At 40.7% G+C, this 22,771-nt stretch overlaps 1 protein-coding gene across 1 annotated transcript in view; it reads right to left on the bottom strand.

Moving 5' to 3' along the window:
• The window catches only part of kif5ab (kinesin family member 5A, b), a 66,785-nt gene extending 44,746 nt beyond the window's left edge, over positions 1-22,039 (bottom strand). Inside the window, exons 1-2 of the mRNA XM_061687092.1 lie at positions 21,620-22,039; positions 221-308 (exon numbers count right to left, since the gene is read on the bottom strand). Coding sequence (XP_061543076.1) covers positions 221-308; positions 21,620-21,748 — 217 coding nt within the window. The 5' untranslated portion in view covers positions 21,749-22,039. The remainder of the gene's footprint in view (positions 1-220; positions 309-21,619) is intronic.
• Between the last annotated feature and the right edge of the window lie 732 nt (positions 22,040-22,771).

Genomic DNA, 22,771 nt, shown 5'->3' with positions numbered 1-22,771 from the left:
GACTAAGTAACTAACTGACTAACAAACAAACATATTGACGGAACTAAGTAAAAAAGTGACAGAATGACTGACCATTTAATAAACTCACAATTAACTATCTAACAGACAGACAGATTAGCTAACTAAAAAAGAAAAGAAAAGAAAAAGAAAAAGCAGACTTGACTGACTTACTAAGACTGACCAACTAATAAACTGCGTAAACGGCGTTTCAGGGGCTCACCTTTGACAATGCGCTTGGCACAGGTGTTGTAGACCTGCTCCTGGGTGGCGGTGGTGGCGAACACCTGGTCAAACACGTAGCACCTCCCCTGTAAAAGGCACACAACATTCACGCTTTTTATTTTTTTGCTTTATTTAAAAAGGAACAGGTCATCATCAGCCGTCATCAGCCGTCATCAATAAAAGATGTTTCAATCAAATCTGCCAGCATGTATTGTAAATATTGCCTCTGTGCACTCAGTGCACATGCTTTACGGAAGACTGTGCTTGTGTGTGTGTGTGGTTTTCTTTTAGCGCTGTGAATCGTGAGTCCGCACAGAGCAAGAAGGCACGGAGGTGAAGCCATTAGATACGGCATTCAAGGACTTGTTGAGCCATGAAGCGAGGAGGACAGATAGTGTCGCGAGGAGGGGAAATGCAGGCAGCCAAACAAACGAGATGAACTCCAGAAAACAGCTAAAATGAGTTTCTTTGTCAGTCAAAAGCCACTGAAGCACTCATTCAAAACAGAATACATTCATCTATTCATCCATTTTCTGACAACCAGTGAAGCTTCCCCCCCCCCTCATTTTAGTTACGAAAGAGTCTGAGACAGAAAGGCCCACATGTACAACTGTAATTTCCTTTCGTAAGATCTAAGCAGAGTTGAAGCTACAGTAAGTAATAACTTTTGTTTGATTTACTAACTGGGGGGAGTACCTAAATTATGGATTCCATGACTAATTGATGTGCTGTTTAGTTTGCTAACTAACTACAGTAATTGATTGACTAACTAAGTGAATAGCCAATTGACTGATTAAATATATTACTGATTGTTTAACTCAATCGTTCAACTAAATTAACTAACCAACCAAACGAGTCACTACGTGACCAAGTGACTGACTGACTGATGAACGGACAAAAGGACAATGTCAAATAAACTGACTGCCTGGCTGCCTAACTAATAAACTACCGTAATTGACTAATTTCCAACTTGACTAACTGACTAAATAAATGAATTCATGAATAGGTAATTAAGTGAATGATTGACTGGCTGACTACCTGCCTAACTCGCTGGCTGACTGACTAACCAACCAATTGGTTTACTGCCTAACGAACTAAATGACTAACTGAGTAACCAAACAATTTAAAAGACTGACTACCCAACTGACTAAATGAGTGACTGACTTACTATGTAACATACCAATCAACGAACCAACAACTAATAAACTGACTGACTAACCTAGAAACTGAGTGACTGACTGACTTACTAACAAACTGACTAATTTACTGACTATGTTTGTAAATTACTGCACGACTGACTAGCTAACTAAGAAAGAAACTATAAGAAGGAAAAGGACTGCCATCTTGTTCAGTGGCCGTTAACGAGAGAATGTTCCCCCTTTGTTCATGTAAAACACTTCAATTCCCAGTGTGATCCTATACTTATATAGGCCTTTAAATAATACAAATCTGATGCCACTCATCCAGTGTATATTCATTTAGACAAGTACTGTACATCTTTTTCATTGTTACATAATCTGCCATATATAAAGACCCGTTGAACAGTATGTGCTTTCGATAACGGCCATACAATCCGTGGTGACGCTGTGAGCCACGATTGCATCCTTTGAGTTACAGCGAACACCAGATAATCCCCCGCAGTAATACTACAGAGGAGCCGCGCAGCATGTGGCAACCGGGTCTCAATTGTGAGTCATAATAATCATAGTAATATTGAGCCTTTTCAATCACAAAAAAAGTCTTTATTTATCAATTGTGTCACAAGAGATATTTGTCTTGTTTACAATGAAGGCCTGGCATTGATTCATGGTGAAGTGACAATAATTTTGAGTCAAGTCGGCAAACATTGAATTTAACAACACCCTTTTATCTCATATGTCAACGGGAATGAGCTTTTTCAACATACAGTACATTTTAGCCTTTTTCACTACATACGTCTCACAAAACAGTGAGCACAACAGAATTAACTTTTCTTTAGCTTTTGCCGAAACACTTATTGCAAAACGAAGCAGCGGCATCAACAAGGAGTGTGGAAAAAAAACAAAACAAGAGAATGACACACGAGACATGGAACACAATGGCAAGCTACATGAAAACACGTGATGATGGCATGCGGCGTGATAATACATAGACCTGAAACGTGATAGATGAAACATGGGACCAGGAGACATTAAATATGATCATATGAGACACGATAACACATGAAACATGAGAGATGAAACAGGATGATATGATGACATGAGACAGGACAGAAGTAATAATAAGGTCATATCTATATGTGTTTATCATTGTGGTTGTAGTTTGTAGTGCTACTGCCTAATGGGTTGCGCCCTTATGTAGCTAAATATATTAACCCCAAATATTATAACTGACATTTTAATCTCCCTGGTAACATAATCAGATTATCAAATATGTTCTTGCCTGCCAAGAGAACATGTTTGTCTTGCCACTGAGCGATTTTATAATGACTCTGGCAAATGTTCAGTAAAGGACGCTCTCAATGGTTTTTGTTACTTAATCTTAGCCATCGTCTCTTTTCGAACGTTCCCTGAACCTACGAAGCGCTGTTTGCCGCCCTTTCAATATCGCCCGTCGTTCCCTGAAGAGTCACTTGGCCGCTCCGGCTGCATGATTCTTCTCGGCTTCGAGGGAAGCCTTTTAGAACCACAACGGTAAACATATTGTTAGATAAACGTATCAAAATGGAGTATTTCTATCTTTATACAGGGAGAATCTCTTTGCGTTGCATTGGATTGGGACTAATCTATGAAAAATGATGACAGCAAGCATTAGTGGGTGGGGGGGATTTGTTCCGCTCAGCTGAATGAGTTCGACATAGAGTGGGAGCAGCATAACACAATGACCTCCCACTTTACAGCTGCTGCGTTGCATAAAGGGATTTGATGCTTGTGACAGAGGGAGGAGACGGCGGAAGGGAGGGGACAGCTTTTCCTTACAACAACAACAACAGTTGCAACACTTGCCCAATCCAATGAGAGCCAACGTATTGTATTGTATTGATGTGAATAACTGCATGTTCTGTAAATAAGTGTCTTTTTGATCATTGTGTGCATACAATATATTCTTTACCTCAACGCTGCAAATTGTGAGATGCCTAACTGATTTTCATTGTTCCTGAGACAGTGACAATACAGTTCTATTCTGTTCTATTCTATTCTATCCAAAGCACTCACTTTACAAAATGATAATGCTCAGTTTCGATTGGATACTCGGAAAAATCACATTTATCTATTGTCATTAGATCTACCATCATTTTTTTTTACTATCATTTCTTTACAGCACTTGTCCCCAAACGCTTCATCAACCCATCAAACCATTCATATAGCACTTGTTCTCAGGGTCATGGATGATCGATAACCTATTCCAGTAAAGCTTTGGCAACAAAAGCGCATACCTTGGACTGGTCGCTCGCCAATCGAAGGGCACAGATAGATAAAACGCCATTCGCACTCAATATAAAGTCTTCATTTAACCGAAGAAGCATAAAGTCCTTGAGAAAATTTATGTTGCAACTGTCTCTTGTAAATGTAGCAAAAATGCACTACAACTGGCCGCAATAAGTACCATGTTATTATATTAAAAAACAGAAACTTGGCATTTATATGTAGAGGTTCAGATAAACAGTAAATACAACAATCTGCTGCTGTCTGCCACGAGACAAAGAGGTGTGAGCCTGAGACGGGATGCAGGAAGAGAGAGGACAGAGAGAGAGAGAGAGAGAGAGAGAAGGAAGGAAGGCTAGAGTACAAAAAAATGAGAGAAAAATGAGACATCAAAGATGAAACATGAGACATGATGACATGAAACATGACACATCAGACATAATATAGGATAAAACATGATGAAACAGTAGACGTGATAAGACACGACAAGAGACCATGAGACACAATAAGACATGATGACATGAAAGAAGAAAGAAAAAAAAACAAGAGACGTGACGACGAGCCATAAAACATGAGGCCATGAGACATGAACCATGAGAAATAAACCAGGATCAATAACAAGACACAATGAAACATAAAACATTTTCTGATATGATACATAATAAGATGGCATGAAATATTAGACATAAAACATGAGACAGGATGACATGAGAAAGGAGACATGACACAAGAAACATGGTGACATGATAAATGATAGCATGATAAATGAAACAGACTTGAGACACGAAACGTAAGATGAAGCCATGAAGCGTTAGACATGATAACACATGAAGGCATGAGACAGGACGACATGAAACATAGGAAGAAATTATGTCACGTGACATGATAAGCCATGATGAAATGAGGCGAAATGATGAGACATGACGCACCAAACATGAAACATCAAACTTGACACACGAGACAGTGGAGAAAGTGGTGTCTTACACAAGAAACGGCCGAGGAACTCAGAAACGAATTTAACGTCTAAATATGCCTCTGCATTTAATGAGGATCCCCCTTCCCCTCGACCGAAGGTTTCAGGAAACGCAGCACGCTCGTTTTATCCTTTTTGCATAATCCTGCTGAAAAGTCATTTTCATGTGACGGGAATAATCAATACAATTAAAGAGCATGCGGCTGCCAAAAAAGAAAAAGGGAGCTAATTAGGACTCATCAAGACGAAGAAATGTGTTTAACAAGAGGTGGAGCATAGTACTTGAGCAACTCTTAAATAAGAGTGCTTTTTGGCTGTGATTGAAGGTATTACAGGTACTAATAAATCAGCCAGAATATTGGACCTGTTACAATTACAGTCAGGGAAGCACATTACAGACATAAAAATAAAATAAAAAATGAAACTTGAGACATGAGAGCTGAAACGTGACTGATGAGACAGGGGAATGACACATGAGATATGAAACACAATACATGAGACATGAAACAGGAGACAGTATATAGGAAAAACGAGACAGGAAAAATGAAACTTGAGCCACAAGAAATATGAGACATCCTAAGACAGGAGAAATATGAAACATGAGACTGGAAAGATGAAGCAGGAGATCGGAGACAGGAGACATGAAAAAAATAATAATAAAAGGAAAATATGAGCACAAGACATGAAACACCATAATACATTATGTTTACAGTAAGTATGGCTTGTTACTGTATTGTAAGGCACTACTAATAAATATGTCCCTGTTACACTCTCAGTGAGTTAGAATGCATATTATCGTACGTAAGTAATTTAGCTAATTAAAAATGAAATCATCAGTATCTGTTTACAGATTATTTTCCATCTACGCAGCCACAAAAGGTCACTTGCCAAGAAAGGCCAACGTGTCATTTCAAAAGGGTGACAAATTACCCGAGACTGAAATGCCACTTACAGTAAACACAAACACACACACACACACACAAGAGACACTAATACCTGGTGGATATGGTAATTATTGGTTGGAGCTACAGTAATAAACTCGTTGGGCAAACCTATTGGGACCTCAACTCCTCAGTATGCATCAAAGTGTTCATTCTGATTGCGCTTGAGTTCTTCCTTTGGCTTTTTTTTTTTTTTTTTTTTTGCATGTACTATATTGTATTCTTCTATTCTATGTATTCATTAAGAAGGACTGGCATCAAGCACGGATGGCAGCGAGATGCCAGCATACCCTAGGTGGGAGAAGTAGGATTGTCCCCCAAAAAATTGTAAATAGGATTGAAGACTTAAAATTGTTGAACGTGTGTGTATTAAGGACAAGGTATAGAAAACGGATGAATGGAAAGAAATGCGGTAAGAACCAAATGAAGGTGGACCCAGCGTCCTGGAATGGACCGCTACTTGACTGCGGGAGGAATGTGTCGACACAAAGCGTTCCCTCTTTCCACTTTCCTCAAGACATATTGCAAAATATTTGAAAGGCTGAGCCGTGCGAGATAAAAAGATTAAATCACCCACACAAGCTGAAGCAGACGAGGAGGCCGCCGTTTGTGATCAGTGGCTCGTCTCCTCGTCTTGACCGACTGCTCCTTTGTTTCCGTCAGTGACTGCGCGTGTGTGTGCGCTCTGCTGGGAAGAGTTCATGCTGCACAATGTCCACTGGCTACTATGTATATATATGTATAAAAACTCATCAGGCTTGCAGCCACACCAGGCAACATCATTAGCAGCTCTCCTCGTTGCGACTGCGAGTCAAAGTGGATTAGCAGAAGGTTCAGTTTTGCTTTTTTCTCCCTTATTAAGTCCTCTGAGAGGTCCAGCGAACCAACGTTGACTGGCAAACAGGCTTCAGGGCAGAGTGTGTACTGGTGGTGGTGCATGGTGCTTGATAAAGAAGGAAAATGAACTGCTGTGGATGCCGCTTGGAATCCATGTGTTTGTTATTAGTTATCTGATGAAAGAATGGAAAGAATGGCCTTTTTTCTCAGTGCATAAAATGCCAGAAAATTCACAGATTTTGCCAAGCGCAACATTTATGTATTTTAGGGCTCCTGAACTAGAACTTCCAAAACTCACTCAATGGCGCCCCCTAGAAGGTTAAAATGTATTCCCTCATACCAGTTTCATCGATCAACGTGAAACATAGTGGACATGTCGAGTTTAACAGGACACAAAAAAGTCTGAAGGACCCATGCAAGTTATTGACCAGGAAGTTGGCCATTTTGGTTTGAAGCAGCCAATTTGTGTGAATTCCAGGACTCATACTTTGATGTACTCCTCCAAAGGAAATTGCCCAAATCAGCCACAATCAGAAGCAGGTATAGTGGAGAGTATCGGTTGAACCGATTAGTCGACGTTACTACTCAGCATCGAAGTGTAAAGCCTGAAGTCGGCTAATCGCAATATTGAATGTTTTTGGCATCTCATCTTCCAGTCGGCCAATTTAAGAAGGACGTTCGATCGCACATCTACAGCTGTCGCCGGACTTTAATGCTCTGAGGAGCAGCGAAACGTCCGGCCAACAAGGTGACAGTCTGCATACATCTGCGCGGGTCAGAGAGTACGAAAATAAGCTGGTTGTGGATAAGAATAGAGGTTAGTCTCGCTAGCTTTGACTATTCCGATCACCGCTCGTCTTAAAATATTCGTACCATGGTGACCATGGGACTGGCGGCGATGAAGGAGGACTGCGGCACAAAGTGAAGCTCAATCTTCATTGCCAAAATATTATGTCCAATATTGCGCAGGCAACAATATTCACTCTTAGAGTGAGTTGTATTTAAAAAAAAAAAAAAAAAAATTCCCATTTGTTTCTCTGCCAGTCTGTTGAAATATGTCTTTATGTTAAACCGGTGAGTGGCACAGAAAAGGTTAAGGACCACTGCACTGTGCTGAAGCAATATCAGTGACAGTCATGAATTAATCAACTTCAATTCAACTTTCATCACATTATATTCAACTAAACTACAAAAAATCTCTAGCCGTTCAACCAACACTAGTCAGATGGGCAATGGTAAATTGCAAAGTTTTTTCGCCTAGGCCATTTAATGTGGTGGAGCATGGCGTCACAGTTTGATGATCATGTCGAGGATTTGCAATGGAAAAGGCTGCTCGCAGCTTCAATTTGACTTCTTTTCTCGCATTATTTTTTTCCCCATTGAAAATCTACAACTACCAGAGAAGAAACGAGTTTATCAGGGAGAAAGATGCTGCATAATTCATCGGGGAGGAAATGAAATGTAGGGAGGAAAAGAAGCAAGAATTGTTTCTTATTAACTTTTCACACAATAAAATCAGCTTAATATTAGCCAACATACGGACGGGAGAAGGCGGTGGAAAGAATAATTTGGGGGCATTCAGTTGAGGGTGACGAGACAAGAAAAGGATAAAAAAATTAAAAATAAAAGCTTGGTTCATTTGCCCATCTTTCTATCTTTTAATACACATCATAGCAGAGCTTACTCCCTTCGGTCTCCTCCTTAGCAGGTAGAATTCGTGCTTTGTTGGGTTTAAGTTTGGGGATTGGTGTTGTGTTCTATCTATCTATCTATCTATCTATCTATCTATCTATCTATCTATCTATCTATCTATCTATCTATCTATCTATCTATCTATCTATCTATCTATCTATCTATAAACCAACCATCCATCCATCCATTCATCTCTGACAGTGGTGAAGAGACGCAGAGATGATTAAGACGTCTCATCATGAAACGTGACAACGCTGACGGCTGCAGAGGCTTGCCCGCAATGTCAAATTTGATGGAGCCCTCCAGCATGTACACACACACACACACACACACACAGGAATAGCTAGGGATGCCTATAGAAGCCCTACACAAAGTTTTATTTAACATAGACAGAAATGAGTTGCTCTCTGTGCTGCTCAATCAATTTCATTAGGCCCGCAGAGAGGGAGTCCGTATTGGATGTCGGCACACTGTAAAGCATCCAATATATCGATCGACAAATGGCTCTATGGTATGCTTTAATCTCACGCCGCATATTCAGTGGCTTAATTCAGCCTACGATAAATGATTTTGTTGCCGTACGAGGGAAAGACGCTATTAGACTGTAACCGTGAGGTTGCAATCTGTAAAGCATGCTGCTGAGTGTGTAAAATGAATGTGTAAAGTCAGAAACAAAGTCCTAAGGTAGAATCATCCAGGCCACATTTTTTGGTCGGGCCATAAACGGGATGCACCATTGAGAGGAAAACCTCACATGCAAAAGTGTATATGATTCCCAACCACTGTGTGGCAGCACCTATGTGTGCTCTGAGAGATCATCAGCTGTGCCGCAGGGAATTATCCAATTTACTTAATTGGTCTGGAAATTATACATATAATGTATCATTGTTCATCTATCTATCTATCTATCTATCTATCTATCTATCTATCTATCTATCTATCTATCTATCTATCTATCTATCTATCTATCTATCTATCTATCTATATATCTATATATCTATCTATCTATTGATCTATCTATCTATCTATCTATGCTATCGATGTACAGTGACAGGCAAAACACTTAAAGGCTCTTCCACTAGATGGCAGAAGTTACAATTAACCTCTGTCTCCACTTGTTGCCATTCAGACAACATTACAATAGTTTCATTTTTTCATTTTTCATTTTTAGTGTGGGGACGTCAATTACTCGTGGCTTTTCAGTCCCTATTCCAAGGAAATCACTGGTTTTCGCTATATAAGTTTTAGGACATTTTTATCTGGTGGTGCGCTGTGAGATTTTTCTAATGTAAATGCAAATGTGCCCTGGCTAAATAAAGGTTGGAAAAATTGAAAAACATGGAGTGTGAAACCCATAGTGTAGTGTCGTGTATAGTAGTATAGTACAATTCTTGATCCTTGGGCTGTTCTGTTGTTAAGACACCTGAAAAGTTTTTCAAAATGGTAAATAATGTAATTTAAGAAAAAGTCTCCTTTAAGAAAAGCATCATTCGTCCTCCACAGTTAATTCAATTAGCGCGGCAGCAGTGACTAATGTGGTCGATCAATAATGCAAAAAAGTGCAAACTGCTCTCTGCGAGAATGAAATCGTGTGAGCGTGTGGTCCTGCAATAGTGTCGTTAGCCATCCTCCACCACCAGATGAAGAAGCATGCTTCCTGCCTTCAGAAGGGAGCCCTGCTGATGACCACATCTGGCTAAAGATGAATAATACAAAGACTGATAAATGCTATCGTGAAATAATAAACATGTCACTCATTTCTAGAAGCCTTTTAGGCAGCTACTCGGGGGGGAAATGGCTGGTGGATCACTCTAAGAAATAGCACTGCGAGCTGTAATTCTCAAATTTAGCATTGGGATCATGACTATTCTTTTGTTGTCGTCGTTGAGCCGTGACGTGAGGTAATTTGGATTATAATCGGGCCTCGGGGCAGAAGAAAAACAACACGCACGGCAATGGGAATTAGCATAAAATGGAATTGGTTAAGAAAAATGGAGGGGAACCTTACAGGTGAAGTGGAAGGAACTGCTTCCACTCCTCCGGGTCTTTTTTATTTTATATTGGAGATGTGTCTCCGGGAAAGTTCCTCCTCAACAAATTCATCCAAGCGTGACTTGTGCACTGTGCACTGTGCACTGGGTTTCCTGCAAAATACGCTCAAAAAGATGGAAGCCTTGAATTATTCAAAATCTCTATCCTGTGTTGTCCCCGTAACATTAAGGTTCATCAATCAACGCCTCAGTCAGGAGATCGGGGTCTGACTTTCTGGAACACTTCTGTGTGGATGTTTCCTCCCACATCCCAAGGAGAATTTGAGGTTCAGAGAAGACTTAAGTTGTTCATAGGTGTGAATGTGAGTTTGAATGGTTGTTTGTCTATATGTGCGCTGCGATTGACTGGCAACCAGTCCAGTGTTGATCCCACTTCTCACCCACGACCCTACTGATGACAAGCACTGTAGAAAAGGGATGAATGTACAACGTATAATGTAGAATCTACATTACATATTGTCGATGATGTTAGTGGCTACACTGTGGATGTAGTTATATAAATAGATGGAGACTAAGATAGATAATAATTTCTGCGATTGACTGGCGACTAGTCCAGGGTGGACCCTCGCTTCTGTCGCCAAAAGTCAGCTGGACTGCATCTTCCTGCTAAACTATTGAGGACAAGTTCTATTACAATGGATGGATGTGCCCTGTGATTTTTGGCAACCAGTCTAGTGTTGATCCCGCTTCTCTCACCAAAAGTCAGCTGTGATAGGTTTCATCTCACCCACCACCCTAATGATGATGACCGGTATAGAAAATGGATGGACGGATGGATGGATGATAATAATCCCTGCGATATAATGGTGATAGATCTAGGATGTGCCCCACTTCTCTCGCCAACAGCCAACTGTGATAGGCTCCATCTGACCGGCGACCCAAATTATGACAAGGACTATAACGAATACATTGATGGATAGATAATAACAATAATCCCTGCAATCAGTCTGGGGTGCACCCCGCTTCTCTCGCCAACGCTCAGATGCGATACGCTCCAGCTCACCCGCAAATTTGGTTAAGCATTATGAAAATGGATGGATGGATAGATAATAACAAAATTCCCTGCAATTGACTGACGATGACTATAGGGTGTTCCTCGCTTCTCTCGCCAAAAAATTAGCTGCGATAGGATCCAGTTGATGTGCAAATTTAATGAGGACAAGCAGATTAGACTATGGATGATCATTGATCCTTGAAGTGAGGTCATGTGGATCATAAAAGGCCAAAAACAAGCACGACATCAAACATTAGCATAAAATAAATTAACACAGGAGGTGAAGAGAAAAAAAAGAAAAAAAAAGAAAAAGGCCGCACATTCGCTCTACTTCATGCCAACTGGGTGCCGCAACACATCAGCATCACGCAGCCCGCAGCCTGGAGGGGTGTCGGCTGGGACCACGGATTAAAATAAATATGCGATAAAAGGTTTTCTGGGGCCAGAAACAAGACAGGACAAATGTTAACTAAAAGCTGGGTTAGTGGATTGATTTGGATTGTAAAATAAAAAGAAACACAGGCGGGAATTAAACTGAAAAGCAGCGCGTTCAATACATTGATCTGTGATTAATTAAGGGAGCAGTCGGGCACATAGAGGGCAGCGATGCCCATTTTATCCTGTCCACTTTTGCCTGTTGCCAAGCTAATGTAGCACACATACGCACGCTAAACCATGTGCTTCGCCGCCTCCACGGCACCACAATGCACTAATGGGTGAGAGGATGTTGCCTTCATGCGCCCTCGAGCCCAGAGCCATGCTTGTCATGCCCTCTTCTGCCATGCAGGGAGAGATACGGTCAGGGTACATGTTGCTAAAAGTGGCACAAGCTTATCAAAGCCTGACAAATGTGCAAGTGGAATAACATTAACGGAACGAAAAGGGTTAATATAATACTGTTTATTAAAGGAGCGGGGATGCTGGCAACCTATTTAGACTACGGTGCGTGGGAAGGGATATACAATCTTTAAAAAAATATTTTGATAAAGTAGGTCGGGTTTTTCCTCTACCAACAGAAAAGGTTAATCAGCATTTGTATTTGCGACTTCAAAACAATCGAGCCAATTTTCCGTGCATTGTTCAATTGTGAAATATATAACATTTAATAATAATATAGATATACAATATACAATATTTGATGACCTTTATATAACAGAAAACATCAATTACAGTGGTGCTTCTCCATTGAAATGAATGGAAATGCCATTAATGTGTTCCATCCTCCTCCCAAAAAAATATTGTTGTAACGTGTATTTTAATGAGGAAAAATGGCACTCCATAATATTGTACTTTATAGAAACATGTAGTAATGTCACAATTCAATTAAAAGAATTAAATCCATGTTGTCCCATTCGGTGGTTGTTTTAAATACAATGTAATTTTCTCGTTTTGTTTAGTTTGACCGTAAATTTGAACTGGGAGTGGCTATAAACATCTTGAAGCCTCTTTTTCTTCTTTCTTTTTTTAAATTGTGGTCACTTGTATTTCAAGGCACCGCTGTATTGTTTAGATTATTTATCAATATAATAAATGTATCATTAATAATGCATTTTTATTTATTTAAAAAATAATTTAACGACATTCTTATCTATTTAATACCTCACAAGACCTCAGTTAAGTTGTCATCCATGGAACTTCATCAACAGAATTAACTCTGACCAATGGTTAGCACGTCTGCCTCACATACTTGATGGATAGCAGCGTCCCCTTTGGAAGCGTTAAAGCCCAGTAGAACCTAACTTTCAAAAAATGGCCACTGTGTCATGGCGACACGAGCCCTGGAGTCATTACACTACGAAATACGACCAAAAATATATATCGGTAGAGTACGAGGTGTTATAGACAGCGAAAGTTACGGGCCACAAGTTGGAGGAAGCGGATCAGCCCCGAAGCCAAGCGGCGGCGGTGGCAACCACCAGGAGAAATGAGTTCACGTCTTGACCCGGCACAGCAATCCCATTACAGTGCCCTTATTGGATCGGGTGTGTGCTGCGTAAGGAGAGCATTAGAGCACTTAAGTGTGCTCGGGAGGGGGGGGGGGCTCGGATAATCCATTTGTGATTCTGCTCTTGGTTTGCAGACACCGCAAGGCTGATGCGAGGAGTATGAGATCAGCTGGCGTGATAGTGTATATTTGTGTGCCCAAATAAGTGATCCATATCGTACCGTACCACTTATTTTACATCAACCGCAGTGCCTAAAGTGTGGAGCTAAAAATGCCTCAGTATGTTGAGCCGTCATGTTTCTTTTGACTGTTCTATATTCATGGCCAAGAAGTGTTTTCATCCAAATATTTACAGTAATCATGACTTTATCACTGACCTATGCTAATGCAGTCATAGACTACAGCGGCTTCAATTTATGTACAAATTTAGGTTACAGTGAGCCCCTGCTGTATTCGCATTTTGCTTTTCATGAATTGGCATTTTACTCTGAGGAACCTAACCGCAGCTATTTGATGAAACACTCTCGGTTTGCGGTTCTCTGCGTGTTTTTGTGCTTTTTTAAAATGGCCTAAGATGCCTCAAAATGGTGCCAAAGGTAATTGTTGTCAAGAACGTATGTTGAAGTGATGCATCTCGACTGTTCTTTGTATGTCGGGAAGGAGCAAAGTCTATCTTATAGGTTGTTTGCCAAAAATTGGATTCTTTGCTGCATGTTTTTGCTCTGCATTTGGTCAAATTTAAATGATCTGTAAGCCATTCATTTTTAAAGGTAATGTCGTCAGATGAGTTTTTAATTATATTCAAGTGTCTTAGGATCATAGTTTGTGGTAGATTTACAGTTTAAACTATTAATATACAGTAGTAGGCACTTGTAAAAAAAAACAAAAAAAACATTAGGGATGGTCAACTACTCATGGTTTACTTGAGTTTTTCTTATAGACTATTACTACTCTGTGAAAGAAATCTGATATTTCTGGCCCCATTTTGTGCATCAGAGACACAGGTGTGTGTGTCAGTATGTGTCTGTGAAGTGATTTTGGGGGAAATTGCAAACCCCTCTTTAAGACATTTAGTTAGTGATAGATTATGGCACATTGCCACTTACCTACAAATTCAAATGTCGTTGCTGTCTACAGAGCAAAGAACAGAGCGTGAGCTACACTACATCCATTATGTTCAGCAATTCCTCCAGGCAGGATTACTCTACTCTTTGCAAAAATGTGTATGGAAACAGGAGTTCAGAATATTCCAAGAGAGATTCTCCAACTCCATGATTAATTGATTGCTCATTCACTTTCTCCATCAAGGAAACGTGGTTCGAATCTGCATCCCTATTGGTTGCACAGCGTCACCCCATTTATTTTACAGCCCCAAACCGTACCATAACAAACTGCCCTGGACTGCTTAGTGGAAACTCCAAGCCATGTATAGCTCAGTCAATTAACACCATTACTGAACATACAGCTTTTTAGTCTTGGAAGCACGCTGGGGAATGGCAGCCAAGGAGAGCTAATTCATAGAATTGTAAGTGGCGTGCAGAAAGTAGTGGATCAATAGCTCTTTTGTGCGCACATTTCCAGAGGACCGGTTAACACGGGTTAGTGTATGCAAATTCAGGGCAAACAATTCAGCAGCACCTCGCAATCACTTCACAGTCTCACCTTAAAAGCTCTTTGACAAATTGACAAGCCAGTGATGTTTACAGTCAAACATATATGGTTTAATTTGTCTTAAGTACAGGTCAGACTGGGGCTATTTTGTGGAGAGATTTGATTTATTGGGTGGGGAATGTTGCAGTGGAGTAAAATACATTCTCGAATAACATACATGCAAAAATGAAATTAAATCTCAAATACCCCATAACACTTTATACCTTTGCCCATCCTGGCCCCTCTACTGTGGGGCCAGTGTTGACTACGGCTTTTGTTACCCTGGCAACCGGGTGCGGAGCTTGGGGGTTGCGATGAAGCGAGTATGCTGCTACTAGCGGAAACTGGACACCCGAAAAGACACTTAAAGCGTGGATTGTATTTTCAGTCATTGAGGCAGCACTTTATTACATAGCCGCGGAATGTGATGCATGCAGCCAAAAAACAAACATAATACACTTTGTTGGCATATACTGTATGTGTTTAAAAATAAGTATTGTGTATCCATTGACCCCAAAGCATTATATGACCACATCAAAGGTTAGAATAGCAACACGGCCCACCATTTGGATGAATGGACGTGCCCTCTGATTGAATGGCAACAAGTGTAGGGTGGACCCCACTTCGCTAAGCAAAAGTCACCAGAGGGGAACCAGCTTCTCTCACCAAGAGTCTGCTGGGCTAGGCTTCTGCTCACCTGTGATCCTAATGAGAATACTGGACGTGGTATAGAAAATTGATGGATGGATATTCTTCATGATTGACCAGCAACCGGTCCCGGGTAGACCCCACTTCTCTCGCCTAAAGTCAGCAGAGAAAGGCTCCAGCACACCCGCAACCCAGTGAAGATAGGAAGTGTAGAAAATGGATGGATGGATGTTCCCTGTGATTGAGTGGCAACCCACTTCTATCTGGATCCCACTTCTCTCACCAAGAGTCTGCTGAGCTATGCTCCAGCTCATCAGAGACCCTCCTGAGGAGCAGCAGAAAAGAAAATGGATGGACGTGCCATGTGATTGAATGGCAACTATTTCAGGGTGGACTCCACTTCTTTCCCCAAAACTGTGCTCAGAGAGACTCCAGCTCACCTGTAACTCTACTAAGGATAAGTGGTATAAAAAAAAATATGGGTTGATGTGCCCTGTGATTGACTGGTGACCGGTCCAGGGTTGACCCAACTTCTCTCACCAAAAGTCAGATGGAATGAGTTCCAGCTCACTTGAGACCCTAATGAGGATAGGTAGTACAGACAATGGATGGATGGCTGTGATTGACTGGTGACCGGTCAAGGGTGAACCCCACTTCTCTCCCCAAATCATATGGGATAGGCTTCATCTCACACTATAGTGAACAGATTTATGGATTATCCCAATGCATTTGAGTGTGTGGAAGTAAAACCTACTGCAGTATATGAGTTTTGAGCTATTCTCACTGTTGAAAACAATACAAAAACACACCGTTATCAGCAAAAAAAAGTTGCAGTACCTGAGAATGTAATTTTACGGGAGAATAATTTTTAAGATCCGGGGGCCGTCCTCAGGGGCATCAAAAGTGAGCCTCTAAATTGAGAGAGTAATGGCCCGCAACTGCCAATGAGCGTCCACACAGCCGGTGACCTATATTTTAAAAGCACCACCAGAGCTACACCACAGCGGAAAATGTTAAGCGTTGGCCAACACTTTCTCCATCTTATAAACTGCGCAAAAAAAACAAAAAAGATGCCACTTCAGTTACACTCAACTCAAGCATGTCGCTGGAATTAAATCACGAGGGTCCGCAACAATTGCCAGGCAAACGAACTATCAAATCACTTCATTTCGCAGCAAAAAAGACTCCAGAGGATGCTGAGATATGTCGACAGTAAAAAGACTGTCGGGAAATAACACTCATCTCGGTCCTAAATCTTGTCGTTGTGTAGTGCTCCAGGTGTGATGTACACAATCCATTTTCATAGTGTATAGCCACTCATAGCAATAAATCAATACCAGAAAGGGGGGGAAAACCTGCGATCTGGAGGCAGCCATTTTTCTTCATTCAGTTTGAAGCACGGCACCCATCTCCCCACACCTCCCACCCGCAACCCCTTTTACCAGCATATTAGAAGAAGGTCCCCTGTGTGATGGCGCATCATTGCAGACAGTGAAATACTGCTGACAGCTGTGTTGCTACAGCAGAGTGCAGAAAAAAACAAAGGCTGAGCAGCCTGAGGAAAGCGCGGGCCGAGTGCGGCTATTTGAACGGCTGCCATGCACGGAGACCAAAACTAATAACAGAAGCGTTCAGGACCTTTTTGTCACACAGGTAGAGCGAAGGCCGAATAAATTTGCCGGTTTGGTTGTCGGATTGACTTGGAGGGCAACTACTAAAAAAAAGAAAAGCACAACTAAGGCACAAATGTGATGCACATGTGTACAAAAGACACATGGACAGACAGACAGACAGAGACATAGATAGATAGATAGATAGATAGATAGATAGATAGATAGATAGATAGATAGATAGATAGATAGATAGATAGATAGATAGATAGATAGATAGATAGATAGATAGATAGATAGATAGATAGATAGATAGATAGATAGATAGATAGATGGCCAAGTCAATCTCCAAATTTAAACCCTAGTGAGCATGCAAGTGTCTGCTAAAAAGGAGATTGGAGGGATCAAAAAACAACAATAACTGAGAGATGCTGCTGTGAAAGCCTGGAAAAGACTCATAAAAGAAAAATGGAAATGTTTGGTGACAGTTTTGCTAAGGTTATTGCAACTAATATGTCAATTTTAAGTCTCTCTGTTCCATTACTTTTGCTCATATCAAATGTGGGCTTCTGTTACAAAAAATGTTAACTTACAGTTGTTCAGTGTACCGCATTTTACTACGGGTGTCTTATATTTTGGTTACGTTATTTAGAATCTATATTATAGACACCTCTCATCACAGTAAAACTACAGCCACCATGGGCGGAATATGTAATAAATGTTGACTGTCAATTCATATTCAATATATTACAGCTACACCGAAGGGTTACGTGGGAACAAAAGGACTCAGGTGGCATTTCAGTGTCTTTCCATTGCTGACGTAATGAGAGTTGCTGTGTGTATACTAGTATAGGCAATAGTGTCACTGCTGTCATCGGGCAGGTTTATTGACTGACAGTTCTATTTGAAAAGGTCATGCCACGGTTAGTCCCCTCACTCATGAAAAGATAAAACTGAGATGTGAAAAACAACACGTATCCTGCCACAACATTAGGTCCACGATGCGCAATCTATCGATGAAATACTTCGTATAACCGCATGAATGGAAGTCATAATCAGTTCCTAGGTAGAAATGATTACTATGCAAAGGTGAGTAGCTTAGTAGTTTGTTTACATTCTTCATTCTTAAGTGTAAAGAGAAGTGAACCACTGTAAAAACACTAAAACAGTCTACCTTCACTATTAGAACAAGTGAGGCTGTGTATGGTGACGGAGTGTTTCTGCTTAGAATGAGAATCCGCTTACTTGACATGACTTCCTGTGTCATCCAAATTTGGCACCATGCGCCACCCACAAGAAATGACAAAACCTCAAATGTTTGAAAATGTATCATGGGCCATCTTTCTAGTAGCCTATGCGCAATTCAAATTTGGTAGCAATGGGACAACGTCTATGGAACGAGTTCATCTTTTTTGCTTTGGAAATGTCCAGATTACCAATTGTTCTAACTAGTGGTTAGTTATGTATGTAAGACAGTTGTACTTTGTAATAGGCACATGTTACTCAAGTTTATTTTATTAACTATGAAATGATCCCAAACTTGTGTCTTTTACGCACACTTTCCTCCTGGCTCACGCTCACTGCTCTGCAGTGACAAATAATCCCAGCAAAATCCAGATATAGCAAGAAATCTGCAACATAAGTACGATACAAAAATCCATGATGTTTATTCTGTACGTAATTTGAATTCTGTCGTAATTGGATAGAATCTCTAGGATAAATTCATTCTTAAAGGGCCCCTGGAACTGTCCAGAATGACCCTAAAATGGCTGCTTCATAAGAAAAACGGCTGACTTCTAAGGCATGGGTCCTTGAGAGTTTTTTGTGGGTCTGCTCATGATAGACAGGTGTAGCGAATTTCATGTTGCCAATTGAAACTGGCTTCGGGGCTCAATTTTCAAACATGGGGCGGGGTTACCTTATTTAGCTGCACTGCAGAAAGATGCAAAAAATTTTTTTAAAAAAGTCACTGATGCTGTGAGTGTGCCAGTATGTAACTGTGAATGTAGACTTCTTATCAGTCAAGCATCACCGCTTCCTCGTGTTCTCCAAGGCTCCCCCAACCTCCCGTGAGACGTTCTTCCATCCAATCCGAGCACAACAACAAGACTCCTCTTCACATCTGGGAAGCCTGCATCCTCCAAGCCTGCCATCAACAACTCTGTCAGATCACTGCCTCTTCCACCTCTAAGTGGACCAAAAACGTGTGTTCTAATCTGAAGTAATTCGGAGTATACAGAAGGCGACAGAAGGGAAAATTCTTTTTTTTTTTTTTTTTTTTTTTTTTTTTTTTTGCAGAACTAAGCACATCTCACACTCCACTTGCCCCACAAAAAAAGTAATTACGAGAGCAAAAAGATCAACACTGGAAATGCTTTTGTGATCACTTGTCAGAATGGAGAAGAAAGTGCAAATTTGTTGCAGGCTGTTTTTCCTTTCACAAGTCATTTGGCTCTAAATCCTTAATAAATAATACAGCTTAGCCTTGGCTTTTAAAACCATTTTTTTAAGTAATCCATTGCAGGATCAAACTGTTGCCATCATAAAACCATTATTAACTCTAAAGGCACTATTTGAAATAACATTTCTTAACGGTCATACACAAACCCAAAAATAAGTTAACCACTGTTAGAATTAAGTCTTAAAGGAGACATACAGTATTATGCCCTTTTTTCACAATTTAAAACAGTTCTTATTTCTTCATAACAGGTCCCTGATATTTATCCATCAAACTAAAAAAAAAATGATAAGAATTACAGTACAGTGGTGCCTTGACTTACGAGCAAAAAAGTCTCTTTTCTTTGTTCAGAAAAGAGACTTTAAGCTGTTTATTGCAAAGTCCCTTAGCTTAACGCTAACACACAATGCAAAACACTATTGACGGGCTAACGAAACTACCATCAATGTTGTAGTAGTTATCACCCTTTTAGCAAAAAACATTTGCGTGTTGCGGCAACACATGTAGACAAGCAATACAACAATACTCACAGGCATATTCTTTACCCTTTGCGAAAAACAACTAATATTACTGCAGCTTACTGAGCAGTTGTAAGCGTCCTATTTGTGTATATCTCTTCTCTGTATTATACTGTCCCTAGTGGTCAAGGCACACACACAAAGGCGCATAATGTGTGGTTGGAACAGATTAATGGCATTTCCATTCATTTCAAGGGGTAAAGATGATTTGAAATATGAGAGTTACGGAATGAATTAAACTGGTAGGTCAAGGAACTGCTGTATATCGATTTGTCACACTTTGGTTCAAATCAATCTGTTTCGGGGGGGCGGTTCTGTCTTATACAAACGCGATGTGCGGCTTTTGTTACCGTAGAGGAGAGCTAAGGGTTAACGACAACTCAGTGTTGCCAATTTACCAATAAATCTTGTGACTTTTGTGGTGTTATTTTAGCTACCTCTCCTACCAGACTGCAAAAGAATGGCGCTTCCACCGCTGGCTAATTTAACCATACGTCCATTTTTTTATGTCCTCGTTAACATGAGGCGCAATGCGAAGATGAGTCACGTTGCAGAACATTCTTTACTGTCGTGGATGGTAAATGCAGGAGTCTGATTGCTTTGAATGACAGTCTGCCTACTTTGTGTGAGAGCTCCGAGTGTATATGATATCCTCTTGCTGTGGAGAGAACAAAAAGCCAAAGAAAAAGCAAAACAGTCATTCGGAATGTGTTTTAAAAAAAAATGAAATTAACATAGTTATCCCACAGTTGATAGAAAGCCAGTGTAGTGGACTACCGGGTAGCAAGTCAAGTTCTCCCCATGTACCTCACTTCTCTCGCCAAAAGTCTCTTACAATATGCTTGTTCCCTGCAACTCTAATGAGGGCAAGTGATGTAGAAAATGGATAATTGTGTTCCGTAATTGATTGTCAGTCAGTCAAGGGTGTACCCCGCTTCTCTCGCCAAAAGTCAACTCGGAGAGTCTCCAGCTCACCTGCAACTCTCATGAGTGGTATAGAAAATGGATGGATGGATGCTGAGTCGTAATATCATGGCTGATGGGTGTACGTGTGTGAGGACACCGACTGCAATTTTCTGCAGTCCCCACCATCCCTTCCACTCATCCTCACAGCAGATGGGTGAGATTTAGACCTCCCATTCAAACAATGACGACATTTGCATTTAAACTCCCCCAAAATGCCCCACCTGCTGCCTGCACTGTCACATGGGCAATCCCCAGGCACATGAGGTAGATGGTGCATATCTGCATGCAATTGAAGATGTGTACAGCTTCTTGTGGCTTTCCCGTCTGCTGCTCCAAATCAATGTGTATAATCGACAGTTGTAAAAAAGAGGGGGGGGGGAGCTCCCCGAACAGAATGGAACCACACGTATAATCAGGACTCCCTTTAGACTGGCAGCAGCTCATAATTCACAACCAGGCGTTGCATTGGGACCTCAGTTTGATCAATTCTAACACAAGCTGATGCTTTAAAGTGCATTTTTAAAGCATGACACTTAAGGTCAGAGCAAAAATGTTATAAAACATGACATGCCCGTTTATTTATAGTTTGCAAACTGGAATATTGATTCATGACTTCTTCAGAAGCTTTTAAGCTGTCATCAGTATTAATTAGCATTAACTGACATAATGACAATGAGAAAAAAATGAAATAAATCATGTTAATAACTTACCCCAAGGAGAACGGCGTCTTCACCTTGGAACACCGGGATGAACTTATCTCCACGCAGGATTTCTGAGCGGTTGAGTGGACGAAAACGACACAGCACCTTGATATTGCATTCTGCATTACTGTCAGCCATTGTTGTAAAAAAAATAAAAATAAAATGAAGCTCCCTGCAACCTGTTCCCAAGTGGATGCTGGTTTACGCACACACAAGGCGATGCATTTGCAAGATTAGACTATCTACAATGATGTTGTTGTTGTTTTTTGGGGGGGGGGGGGTATTTAAATTCAAAAGCATGGAGGATAAAACGAAAAGGGGTTAAAATACAAAGAGAAAGAAAGAAAACAACCCTGAGGCTCAATTGGGTGGTGAACAGATGGCGGAGGGTTGCATTGGGGAGAACAGTCCAAACTGGTCCGGTCGACAGCGTCTGCAAAAAGCAGCATGCTTGCATCTCTCCCTCTCTTCCCCCACCTCTTTCTCCCTTCCCCTCTCTCGCTCTTTCTCTCGCTCTCTCTAAGAGTGGGCGGGGCATTCGACATCCTCTCATCAGCACCACTAGATGAAGAAGAAGTGATCTGACACCATCTGGCCCCCCCCAAAACTGGAAAGTTCACTTCTAGAAATTTAGGATATTTTAATTTTCATATGGAACACCTGCAAAAGCCAGTGGGGTGCAATTATAAAAATGTGCTTTTGAAAAGACAATAGTGCTTAGTTTTGCTTTGTTTAACAATGTGTTAATCTTTTGTGGCTGGAGAGCTGCACTGCTTGTTACTAATATTTTTGGTACATGCAGCACATAACACAGGAAAATGTAACCACGATGCTTTGGTATCAAGGCCGATACCGGCCTTATTTCAAGGTATCGGGAACTCGTGAAGGCGCTGTTACCAGTCACCGATACTTAAGAGAAAATAATTTAACATCGAGTAAATCCTCCTCGAGAGTAGTTGGCACTACACTACGTTGGTTTGACGGTTAAATAAATACAATATTTATAGTCTGGTCTGAAAAAAAAAAGGGGAAAAAATGTGATGCAACAACTAAAGAAATGTGTATTATTATATATTAAGAGTATTTCTGGGGTTAAATAAATAATTCCACTGAGGTTTTATTGTGTTTTACAACTATATATGACCCATAAACCATATATTG

This window comes from Phycodurus eques, chromosome 10, assembly GCF_024500275.1.
Source record: "Phycodurus eques isolate BA_2022a chromosome 10, UOR_Pequ_1.1, whole genome shotgun sequence".
NCBI classification, from domain to species: Eukaryota; Metazoa; Chordata; class Actinopteri; order Syngnathiformes; family Syngnathidae; genus Phycodurus; species Phycodurus eques.
This window is presented reverse-complemented; position numbering and strand designations above follow the sequence as displayed.